At 47.1% G+C, this 18,996-nt stretch overlaps 1 protein-coding gene across 3 annotated transcripts in view; it reads right to left on the bottom strand.

Annotated features, from left to right (window-relative positions):
• The window catches only part of LOC142791603 (uncharacterized), a 219,889-nt gene that overhangs the window by 34,942 nt on the left and 165,951 nt on the right, over window positions 1-18,996 (bottom strand). For all 3 annotated transcript variants that reach the window (XR_012890333.1, XM_075885515.1, XM_075885516.1), the window contains one exon: window positions 11,633-11,848. Coding sequence is in view for 2 of the 3 variants with exons in the window: in XM_075885515.1 (XP_075741630.1) it covers window positions 11,633-11,848 (216 nt within the window). In the remaining variant the exon portion in view is untranslated. The remainder of the gene's footprint in view (window positions 1-11,632; window positions 11,849-18,996) is intronic.

Raw genomic sequence — 18,996 nt, 5'->3', positions numbered from 1 at the left:
TGTAATCCATGAATTCTATACATTTTTTTAGGCACGTGATTGGAGAAGCATCATGCACCTTTAGTGAGACTATGCAATGATTACTCTGTAAACAGTTGCATGGCCCCATCAATGTTTGTAAAAACACAATGTAGTGTTTTGCAGCTATTCTTGTCGGAAATCATTAGTAAGTATAACGAAAGCCGAATTCCTCTGTTGTTGCAAATCATTCTTGTAGTTGCTTGTTTCGTATATTTTGGTATGTTACTACCTTTTTTGCCCTTAATAATCCCACTCGTACTACTCTTTTCACAGGGCTGCAGAATGTAAAAATAAAATGAATAAATAAAAGTAATGCAGCTAGGCTCCTATATACATTCTTTTTTTTCCAAAACAGACAGTTGTGACTGTTAGTAATGGTTTATCATTAATTAACAAGAGCGTAGCAGTAGCATAGCACTGCGGCTGCAGCATGGCAGCATAGCAGTTAAAAAGAAGGGACCTGGTCAAGTGGTGTCCGTTCCCTTCTGCGCATGCATAATCCACCTTCACCATTCAACACATTCTTTCAGGACTCCACACCAACATAATAAAAGCGGCCACATTCAACTAGAATAAAGGCGCAATTTTCTGAACTCTCACATATAAAGTATCCAGCAATTCACTGCAAAGGTATGGGCATGTAATTAAGAGAAACAAATCTTCTAAGGGTCATCAGGCTTGTAAATGTAAATGTTTCACTCATTATAACTGGCAAGAATGAATCTCTGCAGCAGTGCGTGTGTGCATGCTTATGTCTGGTGCACACACACACACACACACACACACACACACACACATATATATATATATATATATATATATATATATATATATATACACGTCTGACCGGTGGCTGCATGTCGTTCTCATTTACGACCGCAATTAATTCTACCTAAACGTAATCCGACTCGGAACCATAAAGCCGGTGCCGCTCTGGCTCTAAGGCGATGAATATTCAGTAGCACTGCCAGCCAAACCGCAACATCCGATAGACGCTTTTGACAAAGTGCGTTCATATCCAATGTCTACACAGAGGACTTCATCGCTCGAGAGAGGGAAAGAATCATAAGTCCTTCCTGGGCAATTTAAAGACCACGGCGGCAAACCCCTAGCACTTGCGATAGACACCACCAAAAACCATATAATTAACCAGGGCCTCGACAACGAAGTCGCTGCCATGAAGAGTGCGTGAAGGTGAAGGGGAGGGGGTAGGTTGGGGATTCCCCTGTACGCTATTAAGTCGGGCTGCGGGGCTGCATCACGTAGCACTGCTGCCGTGCAGCGAAACAGTCGTGGTGCCAGTCTTAATGACGTCATGGCACGGCGGGGACAAGAATGGCAGGCAGGCCCGCAGCGAGGGATGGCATCCATTTATTCCAGTAATTAATGAAGGCGTGAGGATTATATTCACTTGGATAGAGAGAGAGAAAGAGGGGATTACGAACAGGGCCTTGCTCTAAGAAGGCGAAATCCGCGCTTCGAAATTATGTGAGGAAAAGAAGGTGGAGGAGGAGCAAAAATGAAAAAGATGGGTTGAGGGAGGAAGATTTTTTTGTAGGAGTAAAGACTGAGAGACTGGGTTGCAGGACCCAGTGGGGCGTCAAGATTCATTCTCGCATTAAGCTACTGGCGCTGTTTCACGGGGCGGCATCGCTATAGAAACTTGTCTTGCGACTCAACCACAGCCGAAGAGTTCGGAGAACTGGAAAGTGACTTAGTCGCCTCTCAAAAAATATCCTGCGGTGCCCAATACGCTTTGGAATGAAGCCACAATGTTGTGAGTGCATATAGACAGAGTCGCATTGAGTAGCAACATAATTAAAAAGATTCATGGATGATTACGATACTACAATGTGAATTCTATGCACAGTTTCGTGTTAGGGCAACGCCAACTGTCTTTGCAGTTTTTGATACTTACAGTTATAGCCATATAACATTGGTTATACACTGCTTCACAAGCTTTCAGTACTCGAGTGCTACGCACACCTCACTGTGCATTCTTGACGTCATGAACCAAACGAAACGCAGATAGCTTCGTTACGACAAGCGAAGCCAGCCGCAGTGCACGTGCCAGTCATGCGCGCGCATGGGCTCCAACCGAGTGGCCAGAGTGCGTGATAAAGGAAAAAGAGTGAAGTTAGTGGCTTGTGGTATCTACAGGCTTTGTGTCCACTTTTGATGACCTTCGACACAGGACAGTCATGCAGGCACTAGCAGCCCTGGGCGTGCACGGCCGCATGCTGTGCTTTGTGCAGGGCTTTCTGTCGGGCCGATTTTTCCTTTTCCCCGTGAGAGTCGGCCACGGGCTCAGCTCTCCACAACCTGTATCGACAGGGGTGCCACAGGGTTCTGTACTGAGCCCCTTCTTATTCAACATCGCATTGGCACGCCTGCCAGCTGTCATTCCTTCCGGCCAGCGCTACCCACAACAATCTCCCATATACAATGACGACGTCGCCTTGTGTAACTGGGGCCTTACCAGGAATCTGCATACTGTCCGGTCTTGCCTGCAGATTGCACTGAATGCTGTAGTCGACCATGTCACATCTACAGGTCTGGCTGTCTCTCCGGCTAAAATGAAGGCACTTCTCGTGTACCCCAGACCAAGAACACGCAGCAGAGTGGCCCGTCTAGCCATCGTAGGCACCACAATACCGTGAGAGAGTGCGGTGATCTATCTCGGGCTTCGCATCGACCACCGGCTGTCCTGGGCCCCCGCTGTCAAGGAAGTGATGTGCATGGTGAAGAGAACCCAGAAGGCAGTGAAGGGCATCTTCCTCAGTGACCGTGGCTGCTCACCACCCTGGCTCTACGCCTTTACACAGCAGCAGCAACATCACGGCTGCTGTACGCATTTCCTGTGGTAGCCATTCCTCGGCGGCTCTTCGAGCGCCTCGAGTTATTGCATAGGGGCTTCGTTCGTTGTGTCCTTGGCCTGCCGCGGTCCTCTCAAGTCGCAGCCACCATGGCAGAGGCGGGTGTCTGGCCTCTCTCCCTGCTCCTAAAGTAACGTGGGCTTCTACACATTTACCGGCTAGACCATGCACCTGATGGGCGCCCCCTGCTTGCCCGGCTGCAAAGTAGACCAGTATCTCGGATGGGCGAGCCGCTGCAGATCTATCAAGCAGCTGTGGGACTGGTGCCTCCAGCGATGTTCCCCCGCCGACAAAAAAAAAACACTGGCTATCAACGCTGGTCTGGTAGGGCTCTCCAAGCGTGGCTCACCCATTTGCGCACTCAAGCGGGCACCTGCCTCCAAGATAGAGGAAGAGCTGGCTGGAAGGCTTATTGTGTACACGGATGGCTCCGTCTTCTCAGACAAAGGCTCGGCCACAGCTTCCTGCGTTATGCCAGCACTTGTTTGGATGGCCTCTTGCCATCTGCTTTTTGCGGCCTGCTCTACCGCTGCAGAGACGGCCGGTCTCCACATGGCAGTTGACCTCCTGGCAGCAAACTCTCCAACGTGCCCCGTGGCGGTCGCGTGCGACCAAGAGCTGCGTTGCTGGCCTTGGCAGAGCCGGAACGGGAAGGCTTCGCAACACAGGTGCTCGACACCAAACTGCATGCCCTCCTTGCCAGTGGCGTTGATGTTTCTCTGCACTGGGTCCCATCTCATGTGGGAATCCAGAGAAACGAGCAGGCTAGTTGTCGCCCTGGCGAAAGAAGCATATCACTCCGCCATCCCTGTGTGCCGTACCGTGGTCGCCTCAGACTTTTCGAGGTTCACATTGAGGAGGCTGTTGCTAAGCTGCCACCCTGACTATCGTGTAGCAAGGATGAAACCAACAATCCGGCTGCCTCACCGGGGTTTCACCAGGAGGGAGAGGTCCCTGCTACTTCACTCACGCATCGGTTGCTCCTGGCTTGCAGCCCGGCGTCATCGGCTTGGCAGAGCTTCGTCCCCTGCGTGCGCTGCGTGTGGGGCAGATGCAACCATCGACCACCTGTAGTGTGCTTGCCCAGCGCTTCGCACACAACACTGCGTCTTGCTCGCCGCACTCCGTCGCCACGGTCTGCCCACGGCTATACAGAGGGACCTTCTCTTTCCTGCACGGCACCACACCAAGGTCTTCAAGGCGGTTCTTCGCTTCTTTGAGGACACTGGACTAGACAACTGGCTATAGAAGCCACCCGCCACGTCTTTGGTCACAAACGCCATTTCTCTTCTGTCTTCTTCACATCTTTATTGCCCCCCCCCCCCCTACAGACGCTGAGCCGTGCTCCGAATTAGGGTTGCAGAAGTTGCGTCTTTTCCTTTCTTTGAAGCTCTAGCTCGCTTTCTCTCTATTTGCGTCCGCTATCTTTCATCATCGTCTGCTCTCTTTCGTCCTCGTCCGTCCCAACGATTACGCCGACGCCAGCTGACAATGAAGACGCCACTCACGTAGGAATCAGCGCCTAAAAGCTGCACATTTAAATACTTGCGTTACCTAAAGTCAATCTTATTTCACGTGCGACGAAATTTGTGCGCGCTGAAATTGACGTAAGTGCTGGACAATAAGGAGGGGAAATGTAGCTGGAGGTTATACATGTCGGGTTGTATGAAGTGCAGACCAAGCCGCGGTAGTTTAGAGGCTGTCGTTTTGCGGCACGCAAATGAAAGTCGAAGCTTCGGTACGACCTACTCGCTGTCGTGGTCTGAGGAGCAGGAAGAAAAAAATAGAAAGTACACCCGCGCGATAGGATTTATCTTGACATAAAAACCACAGCTTTTAATTACGAAAGTACACAGATTAAGACGTTGCTTCTGCATTCAGAACACTAAAATTGCTTTTTATGTGAGTTTGCAGCTTTTCTCGATTGCTTATCTACATTTGAGCGCTATCGAAGGAATAAAAGCTGGATGCACCGAATCCACAAGATGCCCCACTTCCGTGCACTGTTATTTAGCATGACTGATGCAGCACTAAAAACACGCAGGCGTAAAGAAGAGAGCACGAACATTATGACAGACACCGTAGTGGAGGGCTCCGGAAAATTCGACCACCTGGGGTTCTTTAATGTGCACCCAAATCTGAGCACACGGGCCTACAACATTTCCGCCTCCATCGAAAATGCAGCCACCACATCCGGGATTCATTCCCGCGACCTTTTACGTCTATGTGGTTTAAGTGCTGGAACAATCGTGCAAGTGTTCCGACTAATTCAACTTTAGATTATTCTGTGCCGTTACCTTATTTTCACCAAACTCTTCACCGAAATGGCAGGGATGCAGCGCTGTTTTTGGGGTAGTTGTTCGCTGCGCAGTAACTCTATTTGTAGTTTAAACCTATTTGCAAACTGCCTACTGTTTTAACACGCTAGACTTCGCTAGACTATTGCTTAATCAAATATTTTTAAACAACTGAGAGCAAAATGACAACGTAAGTTGCACGCTTTGTTTCGTACTACAACCAGAAACCCTTTGGCAAGCTCCAGGAAGAAGGTAATGACGCTTCGTAAGACAAGTTTTTATTTTCTTCCTATATATGCATAGCTCCACTGCGTTGGTCTAGTGGCTGAAGTAATCGGCTGCTAACCCCAAGGTCGCGGGAATGAATCCCGGATGTGGTGGCTGCATTTTCGATTGAGGCGGAAATGTTGTAGGCCCGTGTGCTCAGATTTGGGTGCACATTAAAGAACCCCAGGTGGTCGAAATTTCCGGAGCCCTCCACTACGGTGTCTGTCATAATCATATGGTAATTGTAGGACGTTAAACTCCACATATCAATCTATATATGCATAGTTTGTAGTTTTCAGCACCGACAATGGTAGAAGGCTATACTATTTTTCTGCCACTGCTATTGTTCCGAATCAAGCAAAAACAGTACTTGGCTTTCATGCAAACTCCAAAGAGGATCGCTAAACACACAGCCTTGGACAAAAAAGTGTCTAGGAAGGCATAAGTGCTCGCAGATTAATAGAAGCCATCCTGACGAAGATACTTCACTACGCCTTCGGCTTATTTGCTCAAGACCAAACTCTGCCAGGCAGCGGAGATCCCACTGCAGTGTGTGTCGTGTCGATACAATACGACGTCATAGACTCAATCCAACGAAGTCTGCTTGCAAGCAGGCAATAAAGACCAGCACCGCTTTACAAACACCGTAGACTCTTTTGTCTAAGACCAAAGAGGCGGCGAAGCGCAGCACGTGGGTCCATTGTTTCGGTCTCGCCTCTATTCATTTCGCCTTGCCGATTTTCTTATTCCAATCACGATTAGCCGTAATGTTTGCCTGAGCACTGCGTCTCGTCTCTTTCTTACGGTTCGGCGAATTCGTGGCCCACGTGGACGCACGATACTACGAAATCGCGGGCGCGTACCCGACTATACATTCGTGCACGAGGGAGTACATTTGCGCGTGCCTGTCATTCACCTGGTTTGTTATGCAAATTAAGGCGAGACGGTGTTGGTACACACTCCCTGGTTTAAGCTGGAAAGGGTGAGCACTGTTCGTGCACCTCTCCTGCCATCGGACATGCTGAGAAGGGTGCATCGAGGAACGTACTGAAGACAAAGCTTGCCGGATGTTCTATGCAAGTGTGCTCGCTGGTATTGCTCGATTCACGAACCTCTGAACATTTCGGGTGATGCATTACAAGCTTTAGCTAATCCCTGCAGGAAACGGACCACATCGATATGTTCAATTGAAGTGTTCTTCTTGTTATCGAAGTAATATTGTTAATTTTGTCGCTCCATTCACTATTTTTCTGTTTGTCTTCGCTTCCTCACAAGCATCTTATTGCCCAAGAAAACTAACAGTCGGCTCGCATTGACGCTCCTGCATCCTTTGGACTTCAGCTCGTTCAATTAGGGGGCCATCCTTCACCGTTGGCGACAAGTTGGGGCAGGCACTTAAGCAGGGGGGACCAGTGACTTCCCTGTTTTTCAAATTCGCCTAGTCGGCCAAGAACGCCAGAGTACAGAGGCTCAAGCACAAGTAGCGGCATGCGCATTAAAACAAATGAAAAGCAAACGCTGTTTAGGTTACTAACCAAGAACAGCTACCAAAGAACCTTTGTTCTGAAAGCACGGCAACGCTCCCCAAGAAAATCAGTGTCCGGCCCGTGAATCAACCCCCCGACAGAAACACCAATCACTCATATGTCTGAGGTGTCAGCGATACCATTGCCCGTGTAGGAAAGAAGACACCCGAATGACTCCCAAGGCTACGAACACATGCTCTCTACATATTGTCAAACACCACCCCCGTGCGGAGACGGCTAAATGCACTTTATACACGGACAGCTTGGAAAAAGGGAAGGGAAGTACGGATTGCGACGGCTTCGGTGAACCCTTAACCCGTCCGACCACACTTGCACCTACGCGAACCCCACTACCCTTTGTCCACTGTATCTGTCATCGGGCAGGCGCCCGCTTGGCAGGAAGATGAAACAGTGTAAGGAATTTGCACCGTTTACCGTTGGGACACCTACTTGCTGAATGAGTGTTTACGCGAGTCTCCGATTATTCGTCTAGTGCGCGCCGACGAAAGCGCCATAGTTGGCAAATTTGCTCGTCGCTCTCGGGAAAGTAAGCAGAAGACGTCGTTGTACGTGTGGTACCGCGTTGTTCACGTTACCGTTTCAGTTATAAAATGGCAAAGTTCTTCGTATATGTGGTGGCTGAAACTTCTAGGAATGTCTAATGAATTGCTCTGGGGTGGGATGCTCAACACCTACGAAAATTCGCCCGCAACACGGTATCACTAATTCACCGCAAGGCCTTATGAGAACGAGCGACGGAAGCAATTGATCGCCGCCATGCATCGGGACAAACGAGCTGCTCCAGCATTGTGTAATTTGATGCATTGATTCTATTGCTTTCAAGCTCTCGTTCTGTCTTATCGGTGCTCGTTGGATGCACTCGACCATGTTTAGACTGCATGGTATAAACGACGAAAGTTATAGTAGCCGAAGCATGTGTTGATTCGGTTCGACTGCCGTGCAAGGGCACTTCGCTAGAACGTTCTGTATTTATTATCCACAGAAACAGCAATGCGGCAATCGTTGACTTCAGAAAGAACAAGCAGTGATTTAGACGCGACAATTGTATTCAAAACAAATCAGATGGTCATCGCGAGCTCTACCTCATTGATATCTGGGCCATTTTACGCTGATCTGCAAGTAGCTCCTATCATAATCACGGGCTTGATGGTTCATTTCACCTAGACAGTAGCACTGACGGTTCGTTCTCCTTCGCAGTAGGAGGTGGTCGCATGTCTCTTCGGCGACCCTCTTCAAGACTTGTTACTGCTCACACGGCGTCATCTATTGATACTTTTCAACAGTCGGACTGAGCACACTATCTCACCAAACAAGTCTCCTCTGGTCGAGCGAAGTGCGCTATCTCCTGAGCAGCAGACTTCACTAACTGACGCCTCACTGACTGACCCTCCGTACCTCCGCCACCGCGTGCTTGGGCCCGGGCCGGGAAGCCAGGGAAGCTTCTACATGATTTCTGTATGCGTAGCACAGCGAAAACTGTGGGGAAAGGGCGCCACAATATCTCATTGATTCGACTGTGGAATCAGACGGTGCCACTTCGATTTCTCGAGTTCTACCGATCTTGCGCGGTGTTGGGGCTCGGGGTTTAGGAGGATCCCGCCACTGCCTCTGGTCTGCTGGGACAGGGTCCGGCCGGTCTCGACTGGTAGCTGGCCCATGTCACCGGACCCATTTTTTTTTTTTTGTAGCTAGGAAATGTACTCTTACAGGGCAGACGGAGGTTCATGTACATAACATGAAGATAGAAAAGAAGAGGAAGAAGAGTAGTGCACAACAGCGTTTCCACTTATAAGCTAGCCGTTGGACAGCCCTGACGCAAGCGGTGTCCGCCACTCGCACTAAGTGAATGGCTCAAGAACCTGGTGGCGAGGATGAGAGTCCCGACAAGGTGAAATGGGAGGGAACAGTGTTGTTGACCACAAGGGGTGCAGGTGCTCATCCGGAGCGACTCCCAATGCTTCCGTACGCCCGCTTTGCTCGTCGCACTCCCTGAACATTTGTTTGAGTGACACATCAGCTGTCAAAGACATTCGACGGGTCTTTAAAAATTAGTTAAGTGTGCACTTCCTTTCGGATGTCAACAAAAAAGATAACAGCCCTGAAAACAAAACAAACATCAAGAAGCGTCTACAAATTCATTTGACCGGCTGCGCCGATATTGTGAAACAAGGTGGGTGAAACGTCACAAAATATTTTCTCTATGTCAAGACAGCGGTGGAGTTCGGAGTGCAGTGCGAGATCGCACGGGTAATAGCAACACAAAGATGTCGGGCAAACTACGATTATAGTTCTGTGGAAGATTACTACAGGCGAGCCTTGTTCATTCTTTACATAGATGACCTGAAAGCTTCCCTCAAAAGATGCTTTACAAACCACCGCAAAACACTGCAAAGTTTACAAGTTGTGTTGTTCCCAAAGCACGCCTCCAAATGAAAATTTGACTCTGTGTAGGTGGCCTTCGATTTTCACCTGAGAGACACGACCACAGTATACATCCTTACACTATATGGTCAATGCGAAATCTGGAGAAATAATCTACAAGTCATGCAAGAAGACGAATTTCCCCCACTTTACGAAGGACCCTTTGCCGGAATACAATACAGCCCTCTTCCCGAAAATTCACATACATCTAAAGATATTGGCAATGCTACCAGTCAGTACAGCTGCGGCAGAACGCAGCTTCTCGACACTAAGAAGAGTGAAAAACGCATTTGAAAAACCGGCCGGCTGAGGAACGGTTTCATTATCTGGCTCTAATGTTAATTCCCAGGATAGAAGCCAATGTTGACGAAGTTATCACGGGGCTTATGGAGAAACCGGGACGCATGAAAATCCTAGTGCAAACTGCTGTTTTCAACCAGGTTGCATGTTCGTTTTTTTCTTGCATTGGCATTTGCTATATGGTAAAACGAATGGCAATGCCATTCTTCAAAATTGCTTGCTAAAATAATGCCTTTTATGTGTCAGGAAAGCATCGATGTTGAAGTTTTTTGTTCTTCAACAAAATTGTTTGGCCGAGTGTGTGCATTTTTCGTTTGAAAATTTCAGCCATAGAATGGCTCCCGTTTTTTTTAGCAGGCCTGTTGTTAAGTCAGGGTGAGAGAATTTCGGCAGAGGAAGCATCTGATACATATTTTTTTTTTGTCGCACTCGCGTAAGAGAACGACCCATTCTTTTCATTTTTCCAGCATATCGTTTTTTTTCTCTTTTTGTCACTCGTTCACTCTTCACTGACTTTGTATTGGCCTTCTTGGTCGAGAATATTTGATACGAAAACATTCTTTCTGGTGCACACGCACTAGCTTTACTGCAGTGTCAAAATTTGCTCTCCATCGCTGATTAACTCGCTTCTTGTGCTGCATTCCTCATTGTTCCAGTTTCCATATAATAGTTAGGCTCCTCACATATTCCCAGACAGCTTTCTTTGTATTTGTCATGAAAAGACTTTCTTTCGAACAATTAGGTATCAACCCATCCTCCCTTCTCAAAAAGGAAACCTGGCTGCGTGCCTGAGTTGGGGACGCTAATCTGTTAGGTTTGCATCCACTGAGTACTACGTCCTGTCTCCAGTTTCTAGTGAGGTCCAGATGAATCCAAGACAGGGAAACTATAAACTGCGTTAGTATCAACGGCTAAGACGGTGCCTAAACCCTGTCACACGCACTATGCCGACTGCTGGCGATATTGAAGCGTGCACTTTTGAGTTTCTCTTAGGATAGCCGACGTCCAGACATAAATTTCAATACGGTGGTTGTCGACAGCGTGCTACGTTAGCGATTCTCCGCTGACGCCTCCCATCAGTCATCTGCGGCTCGCTTCTCACGCCTCTTCAGGCCTAGGGCCTTCAGTTGATCCAACTGACCTATTATTATCTTAGAGTGCAGCCTGAACCACCCTTTCGTCCTTCCCGCTCCTTTACGTTTAGTTCACCGCAAAGGGCACACGTGTAACAGTACTTCGCGCTCGCTCACCCCCCCCCCCCCAATCCTGCCGAATTTACACTACAGCGCACGCTTTATTGTACAAAGGTGTAACGTCCGTGCTATCTCTGCGAGCACGAGCATTTTATTCAACCTCGATCAATCGTGAGCGTTGTTTCTGGCCCCCAGTATACGACTATCATTAGGACACTTCACCGCTTTCTCGCACCCCGGCCTTGTTCTTTCTAAATGCCTATTGCGCTCTCCCTCAGATCTCGCGCCATCGCAGCCGGTGCTGGCACCGCAGAGCTGCGCAACGCGATTCGTGCCAACCGTGCGCCCCTCCGACTGTCTCATCCCCCTCGAGCCCCCTCACATACGGAGGCCTGGGTGTTGCGAGTAGGTGTCAGAGCGTGATGGCACACGCGGCTGCGTTTCTTTTTTTACAAACCTCCATACGACCAGAAAACTCACCGTGGCTTCCAGCGTCAGCTGCCTCTATTACTGCGCACTCGGGAGACGGGATAGCAAAACGTGCTGCAGATCTCGCAGCGTGGCCCCGGTTTAAAAAGAAGCAAGAATCAGTGAGGATAGAAAAAAAAAGAACCAAATAAAGAACAGAGAGGTGGGGAGATCGTGATGGGACCGAAGACGAGGTACTTGCGTCACGGCAAGGAGCAATTTAAGTTTTCCACCGCACTTACCGTGAAAATGTCCGTGGCGCGCTGCGTCGTGCCATGCCCTTCGACAAGGTGGAGGACGGGTGCGAAACAGAACAGCTCTGGATACGGAGATTTTTTTTTCTTTCTTCATTTTGGATGCGTAGTGCCATTATTTTGTAGGTGTGGACGTTATGTTGGCGGGGTCGTGGCGAAGGAGCTGTACACGCTGGACTCCTGGGGATGGTGGTGGTGAAATACCTACGAATATGAAAACGAAAGAAGAGTTGGGAAGAAGGAAAAGAAGATTAAGATGACAGTTTGGGGGGAGGGAACGATAGAAAATGTCAAAAGACCAGTATAAACTGGTAGCGTGTTTTTTATAGCCGGTAATAAACGGGTCACTTTCAGATAATCTCCATCATAACTAAACTAAACGCCCTTCTAAATGCAAGTATAATATATGGAGGTTACGGGTCGTCCATCCATGGCAGAGTGGGCTTTAGGTTCTTCGTGATAAGACTTACATTCTCATCAAACTATAAGAGATGAGCTGTTTCAAAGTTTACTGATATGATTTTGAGATGTCGCCAAAGAGACATTTTTTGTTTCCGTAGTATGCAGTGTTAACGCTCTCCACACCCCGGAGTCAGCCAACACGTATAAAATATTTTCTTTGACTGCAGAGTTATCTCCGCTCCGCATCAGCAAGTAAGCTGCACCCCAATGAACAGTATCCGGACGAGTCAACACACTTCCACTGAGTCTGCAAACTTTGCGTCATTCATGAAGCCTAAACCAAAGAAATTGCAGTCCGAATTGTTGGAAGCGATGCACTCATCACTGTGCATGCGTACTGCGATCAGATGTCAGATGAGCCGCTAGCACGTCGCGAGTGGATCTCGCCCTTGACGTCACACTGCCATGACACGTCACAAAGAGGCCCCCCTCTCGATATCGAAACCGAAAATGTCTTTTTAAGGTTGCGGAATTTTGATTGCATGCGATGCATTCTCGAGCACCCCAGTACTGTTTATAGATTTTTTGAAACCCGAGTTGTTCTTTAGAACAACATTCCCTCGATATAGAAGTCCTGTCAGTACTCGTTTAAAGCTTTTTGTTGTACCGGCGAGTGCGAACAGGAATCATTATCGTGACGAACTGTTACACGTGCTCTTCATTCTCTTCAACTGTACTACATTCAACTCTACAACACGATTTATCTGGCGTGGAACAAAATCACTACGATGGGCAAGTATGTCACGTGACTAAACATCACGTAACGTCTCGTAATAACTAGATGCGTGACAGGAATTCCGTAACGTCACATAGTAACTAGTTGCACGGCTAAATATCACTTAACCTCATATAACATCTAGTGAAGTGATTGAAATCCCGTAACCTCACATAAAAACTAGTAACGACAATAAAAACCACGCAACTAAAATCACAACACAACACGCAAGTGACCACGTGACTAGGATTACGCAACATCAGGTATAACTACTACTTGCATCACTAAAAATCCCCTAACGTAGCTCAGCATTTAGTCGCGGGACAAAAATCGCGTAAATTTTAGTCACGGGCGTAAAATCACACAACGTCGTGGAATTTCGGCTAGTCACTAGACATGTTCGCGCCATATACAACCGAAACACAGTCCCAAAACATGTGTTTGCCATGAGCTACTTAGCATCTATAGTCACGTGACTGAAATCACACCCTGTCACGGGCAGTCACTTGACTCGTTAGGCCGTGCTTAGCACTACGTAGTTTAGCCGTGCTTAGAAAACGCTTAACATCTATAGCAAAAGCTTGGCATTACACACTATTTTTGTCTAGGTTGAACACTAGCTAGGTTGGTGGATCCAGCTTTGCGCCAGTGCAATATTGAACATACCAGCGAAAGCTCATATGAGATGACAACAAACATCCATTTTTGAGCCGTAGTTGTCCGCCACCAGCGCCACAGTGGTGGTGGCGCAGGGGGCATTGCTTGGTGTATCCTGGTGTAGTCTGCTTAGTATATCCTGGTGTATTCTGCTGTATCCTGCCTGCTTAGTGTATCTTGGTATATCCTGCGGTGGCGCCGCCGGCGCCGCCACCGCAGGATACACTAAGATTTGAACCCCCATATTTCAGCCTCATATCACGTGTAACACATCCTCTTCCCACTTTAAACGACGTGGGAGCGGGGCATTTATACATGTCGCGGATCGCGGATAGGAGTTTACAGAATCTAACGCAGAGCCACACGTGTGGTGGAAACTCCTTCGTAAACTGACCCCATGCAGGCTACACACCATTTTTTCCATGTGTTATAAAAGCGTCGGGAGCACAATGCCTTACAGGCATTATGTTTTCACCATGCTTTTCTGAAGTTTAGACGAATACTAATGTAATATTACACGCTTCCGTAATTCATGAAAATTATGATGATTTATAGCGTAGTGGGTACTGTGCAAGTGTACTTGTAATAGTTTCCGCAAAACGTTTTATTTAAAGCCATAGAAAAGTCACTCGTCCAGCTTTTGCTGCGCCTGTGCTGCGCGTCCCGCACAAGCCTGGCGTTATTATTTTTTTTATAGACGTTAAAATTACTTAAGTGGTAGGGCAGTGTTATCGCTCTAACGCTTCAATTCAGCTTGATTTTGTGAGACCTTTTGTGCAGCCGTTGCGGAGTAGTATTCCAAAAGCTAAATTACCTGGAAGTTTGAAAACAATTTCTTGAGATTTCGGCGAAGTGGAACACTAGAAGTATTTGTAATGTTTTACGAAACAGCACGTCTTACTGAAAATAATGCGGATAAGGTGGGCCTGCAGGTATTACATGGAAGAAAAACAGCAATAGAATTTATGTGGGTTGTTTTATACTGCGTGGAGCAACAGTGCGTGCAAGAAAACAATAACTTTCGCAGCAAAGCGGGGAGCCAATATGCGATAGGCTTGACGAGAGTGAAAATTGTTTTAGACCCGCTTTAGTTCCTGTAATTTCTATTCTTTTCGCCTGTTTTTGCATATAATACATCCGCACTCGCTAAATTCTAACTGGAGTAAGAAATAGCCCCACACCGCCACCGCCACCACCACAACACCACAAACGCGATAGATGAAAGAGAAGAAAAAAACTAGATTGATATCAACAAAATAACGAAAACGAGTATTCTAGCAATAAAATAAAAAATAAAGGGGCGAATAACTCGGGGCCCTTGTGTTTTAGGCCTGAAGCAGCGCACGCGGTATAATTTACATATTTCGACCATCGGTCTCCAAAGCTATTTTTCAAGGTACTCGGGCGGTTTGGGAAGACTCGAAATTTGAAGACAGCGAGCGTTCAACAACAACGAGAAATGAAAACAAAAAAATTTATCACGCTCCTTTGCACGCGGCGTGCCGAATCGCGCGGGTGCCCGCTCGCAGTTTTTCGAACCTCGCCCTGCCAAACTATAACGAATGCTTCCCAGTTTGCATTTCAAATCTCACGTTGGCATGTTAAATTTTTTTTCTTTCTTATTTGGCTCGGCATTTCAGCAGCGGGAGCTCGTATAAATAATAACACATGCCGAAAAAAAAAAGCCAGGAGAAGGAGAGGGCGGGGGGAATGTGGGGCTACAAAAAATTTGTTTTGCCGTTTTACATCATTGTTAAACTCTCGCTGTACAGGCTAACTCTGAACACGCTCGTAATAATTTCGTATCCACGTGCACGCAGTAAGATGCGCGTTTTCGCGGACTAATGTTGTGCTTGTTTTGTCTTCCTTAGACTTGCGCGAACAAAGAGGCCATCATGGCTGTACGACAAATAGAAGAGGAAAAGAAAATGCAGCTCTTGAATACATCCTGAAAAAAAAAGAAAGTAAAAAAAAAGAAGTCTACGGTTCGTTTCTTAAGGACGTGTAGTTTTTATACATGCCCGAGCACAGCGTCTACTACTGAAGCTGTAGGAAGTAAGAAGCGAACTCAAGAGAAGTGTGGAATTTTCACTAAATTACTTCAATAAAGACATTCGTTTATAGCGTCTCCAACAGATTGCTAATTACTAGGCCGAAGCTTTGAAAAATGCGCCGTGAGACACTTCGCGAAGCTGTCAGAAAGTGGCGGTAAATTCATACGGTGAAATACGAGATGAAAACTATAATAACAGAAATACAATGTGTGGCTGTTCCGAAACACTGCAAGGTGTTGCGAGGTACGCATTCGAATCAAGCCCTAAACAAGCATTTAGAAAACGATAACCTGGCATTAGAAACATAAACCCAGTCGGTATTCAGAAAATGCTACACGTAAAAAAAAAAATAAAAAAACTCAGAGGTTCCCCATACATTCACTTAATGTGACTCGAAGGCTGAAACCACATTTTTCTGTCCCGCCACCCTTCCAAATTTTTATTAACATAACGTAACCAGGCTTTTCACTTGGTTTTGCATGGCCTCTGTGATCGGACCCCCTATTTCGACCAAGCTCCAGTGACGACGCCACCATCTGACGTTACCCCATGGGATGTCACTAGGATGTCATAAAGACGTCAAAATAATGACTATCTTGACACACCCGCGACGCTGTATGGTGACGTCATAACGTGATGATAATTTGCTGCATCGCTCGCATCCGTCGCCTCGGGACGGTGACGCTGACGGTCAAATATCGTGCTCGATGAGGGCTTCCCCTTAGAATGGTACACATATAAGAACTGCAAGCGGTTTTTTCTGCATGCGGCATCTTTATGCGGAGAAGCCCACTTGCTCAGCTCCGCTTGTTAAGAGAGTGTTTTTCTGCTGTCGGTGAGGGTTAGATCCCAGCGCCACCTTGTCATTAAACGTTGACAATAAACAGGCAGATAAATTAATCAATGAATCAATATATCAGTTCTTCAATTCCTTCATAAGAAGGTAGTAAAACGATAAGACACTCACGGAACGATATGTGTAAATAAGAGAGAAAAAAATGACAAAAATATGGTGTTTAAGCAGTATTTAGAGCAGTTGGACCAGCATGGTTGTATTTGAAGGAATGAAAGGGCTTCATGAAACGATGAGTCGCCTTCTAGCTGGTTGCAGCCCAGTATTCAAAACGTACCTACCATACGTTACAGATGGTATGGGCATAATTTGATATCATTACCTTTGGATTGATATCAAATTATGCCTATCCCATGTATATATATATATATATATATATATATATATATATATATATATATATATATATATATATATATATGTGTGTGTGTGTGTGTGTGTGTGTGTGTGTGTGTAAATTGGGACACACAGTTGAAGGAGCCGTGCTAGAGTTGTTTACGATAAAATAAAATTGAAACGCAACTACGTTATTCTGGATACGAACCACAAATATTTCGTGAGTTTATTTCGTAGTCGGACAAGTATGGTGAAGGTTAATAGTTTCATGCTTAGAATACCTACTGGCGCAGATTGCTGAAACTGCTTTTACGTTGTATATGAGATTGAATACACCAATTGGTGCACTTTCGAAAAGACACTGCCGCCCATTGTGTCGCGAAAAATAATATCGGGAACTCGAATGCATCAAACGCTGCGAATACTCATTTAAGTGAAATTTAGAGTGGCGAGGTGTACGCGTGCTTGTATGCCAAGAATAACGCGGGAAAAGATGGCGGCTTATTCAAGCCCCGCCTACCTCACCAGACGGCTATCGGACGCTTCTACTTTCTGAAGGAATGTCGTTCGGGTAATGCCGGGTGAATGAGCCAAACATTTCATTTATTTTGCTCCTAAAGCTTCGAAGATACGAAGGTGCGTTCGATTGGGACATCCGGAAGGCCCACGTTTCCCGCTTGGCCAATCAGCGTCCTTCTCAGACGACCAGACCCGAAATCAGGCCCGCCATGAAGTGGCTCCCATCTCACCCGCACGGCACCGCGAAAAGCCTGCAGCTCCCTTGAACACCTCCAAGCATCCTCGCATATGTACCGGGAGATTGGGTCATTTCGGAGACGACGCAGAGCACCATCCACCGCTAACAAGGTGCTCCCGAAACTCGCCTTCAAAGCCCCCGGCGCGCCCCGCGTTCCACGCGTTCTCGAGATGAACGCTGCGTTTGCCCCGAGGTTCCTCCCTAACAAATTCCTGGGACCAAAGGGGTTACCACTCGAGGCCTGGCCTTAAAGAGCCGACATACCTCGTACCGAAAGCCACTGGAAACGAGGCGCACGCCAACGGGTTTATATCGCAGCGCCTATTATACTTACGGTTTCCCGTATACACTTTGCGGGCCACTGATGATGCTGCGTCGACTTGGAATTGGAAATGAGACAACCCTTAGTTGGGCTCTGACACTCGTAGCACGCTGCCGGTTCGAAGCGGGAGCCCACAAGCGGAGCTCCCGATCAAGCGGGTTTCTGTAGCGCAAGCTTTGCCTTACGAGTGTGGGCCGCGTAATTCCCGCAGCCGCCTGGTTGGTTACGGCCGCCGCGTGTAACACCACGGCCTGCCTTGGTCTCGGTGGTGCCGGATTTTTCGACATTCACCATCATTACGCTAAGGACCACTCCGAAGAGCAAGGCTTGAATGGGTACTGAAGGGGAAGTTAGAAGTGTGTAGGCGTATGTGGAGCTCTCCAAAATGACCGCTGCTTGTAGCGCATATCAAAACGGCGAACGATCGGCAATTCCGGCGCCGGGGAGCTTAGGTTGCTGTAACAACAGGGGCCGGATGAGATGTTCACAAATTGTGCTTTCAGTCTGTGGTTCGGCACGTAATGCACTCAATAAGGCTAGTGTTCAGTTGGGCATTCTGGTTTAAGATAAGTGGTTTTTGAGTTGTGGAACTAAGTAGAGCGAACGCTATAAAGACTAATAAAGATGCTTAGAATGTACAACAGGATGCGTTTACGGTTTAAAACAAGATGTTTGGAGGGGTTTCTTTCGTATGCCACTAACTACTACGCAGGGCGAAATGAAGTTTACACAGTTCTTTCCGCTTGTCACTTCAGTATTGACGGCATCGTAACACAATTACAAAGTTCCTTATGAAAATTCCATTCGGTGATCTTCAGTCGTGATAAAATCTGCACTGCTGGTTCTTGATGAGATAAATCTAGCCACCAATTTAATATTCACAATGCTTCCAGGTCATGCTGTTCAACCTATTATTCCAACTTACTTGAGGGTATCGAAAAACGAAAGCTTTGAGTAATGGCGACAGCCATTCAAATGCACCAATCCAGTGGCAGAATATAGTATAGTAGTGAGAGAGATTTCGTAACAGTTGCCTGATCAGCGATAGGTGATTGCTCACGGATTACAAATCTTGTAACAAATACAGCCATAAGAGTTACTCTTCTGCCTAAAGGGACACCAAAGGCAACTATTAAGTCGACGTTGATTGTAGAAATGGTAGTCCAGAAACCTTGTAGTGTTACTTTTGTGACAAG

This window comes from Rhipicephalus microplus, unplaced genomic scaffold (assembly GCF_043290135.1).
Source record: "Rhipicephalus microplus isolate Deutch F79 unplaced genomic scaffold, USDA_Rmic scaffold_177, whole genome shotgun sequence".
NCBI classification, from domain to species: domain Eukaryota; kingdom Metazoa; phylum Arthropoda; class Arachnida; order Ixodida; family Ixodidae; genus Rhipicephalus; species Rhipicephalus microplus.
This window is presented reverse-complemented; position numbering and strand designations above follow the sequence as displayed.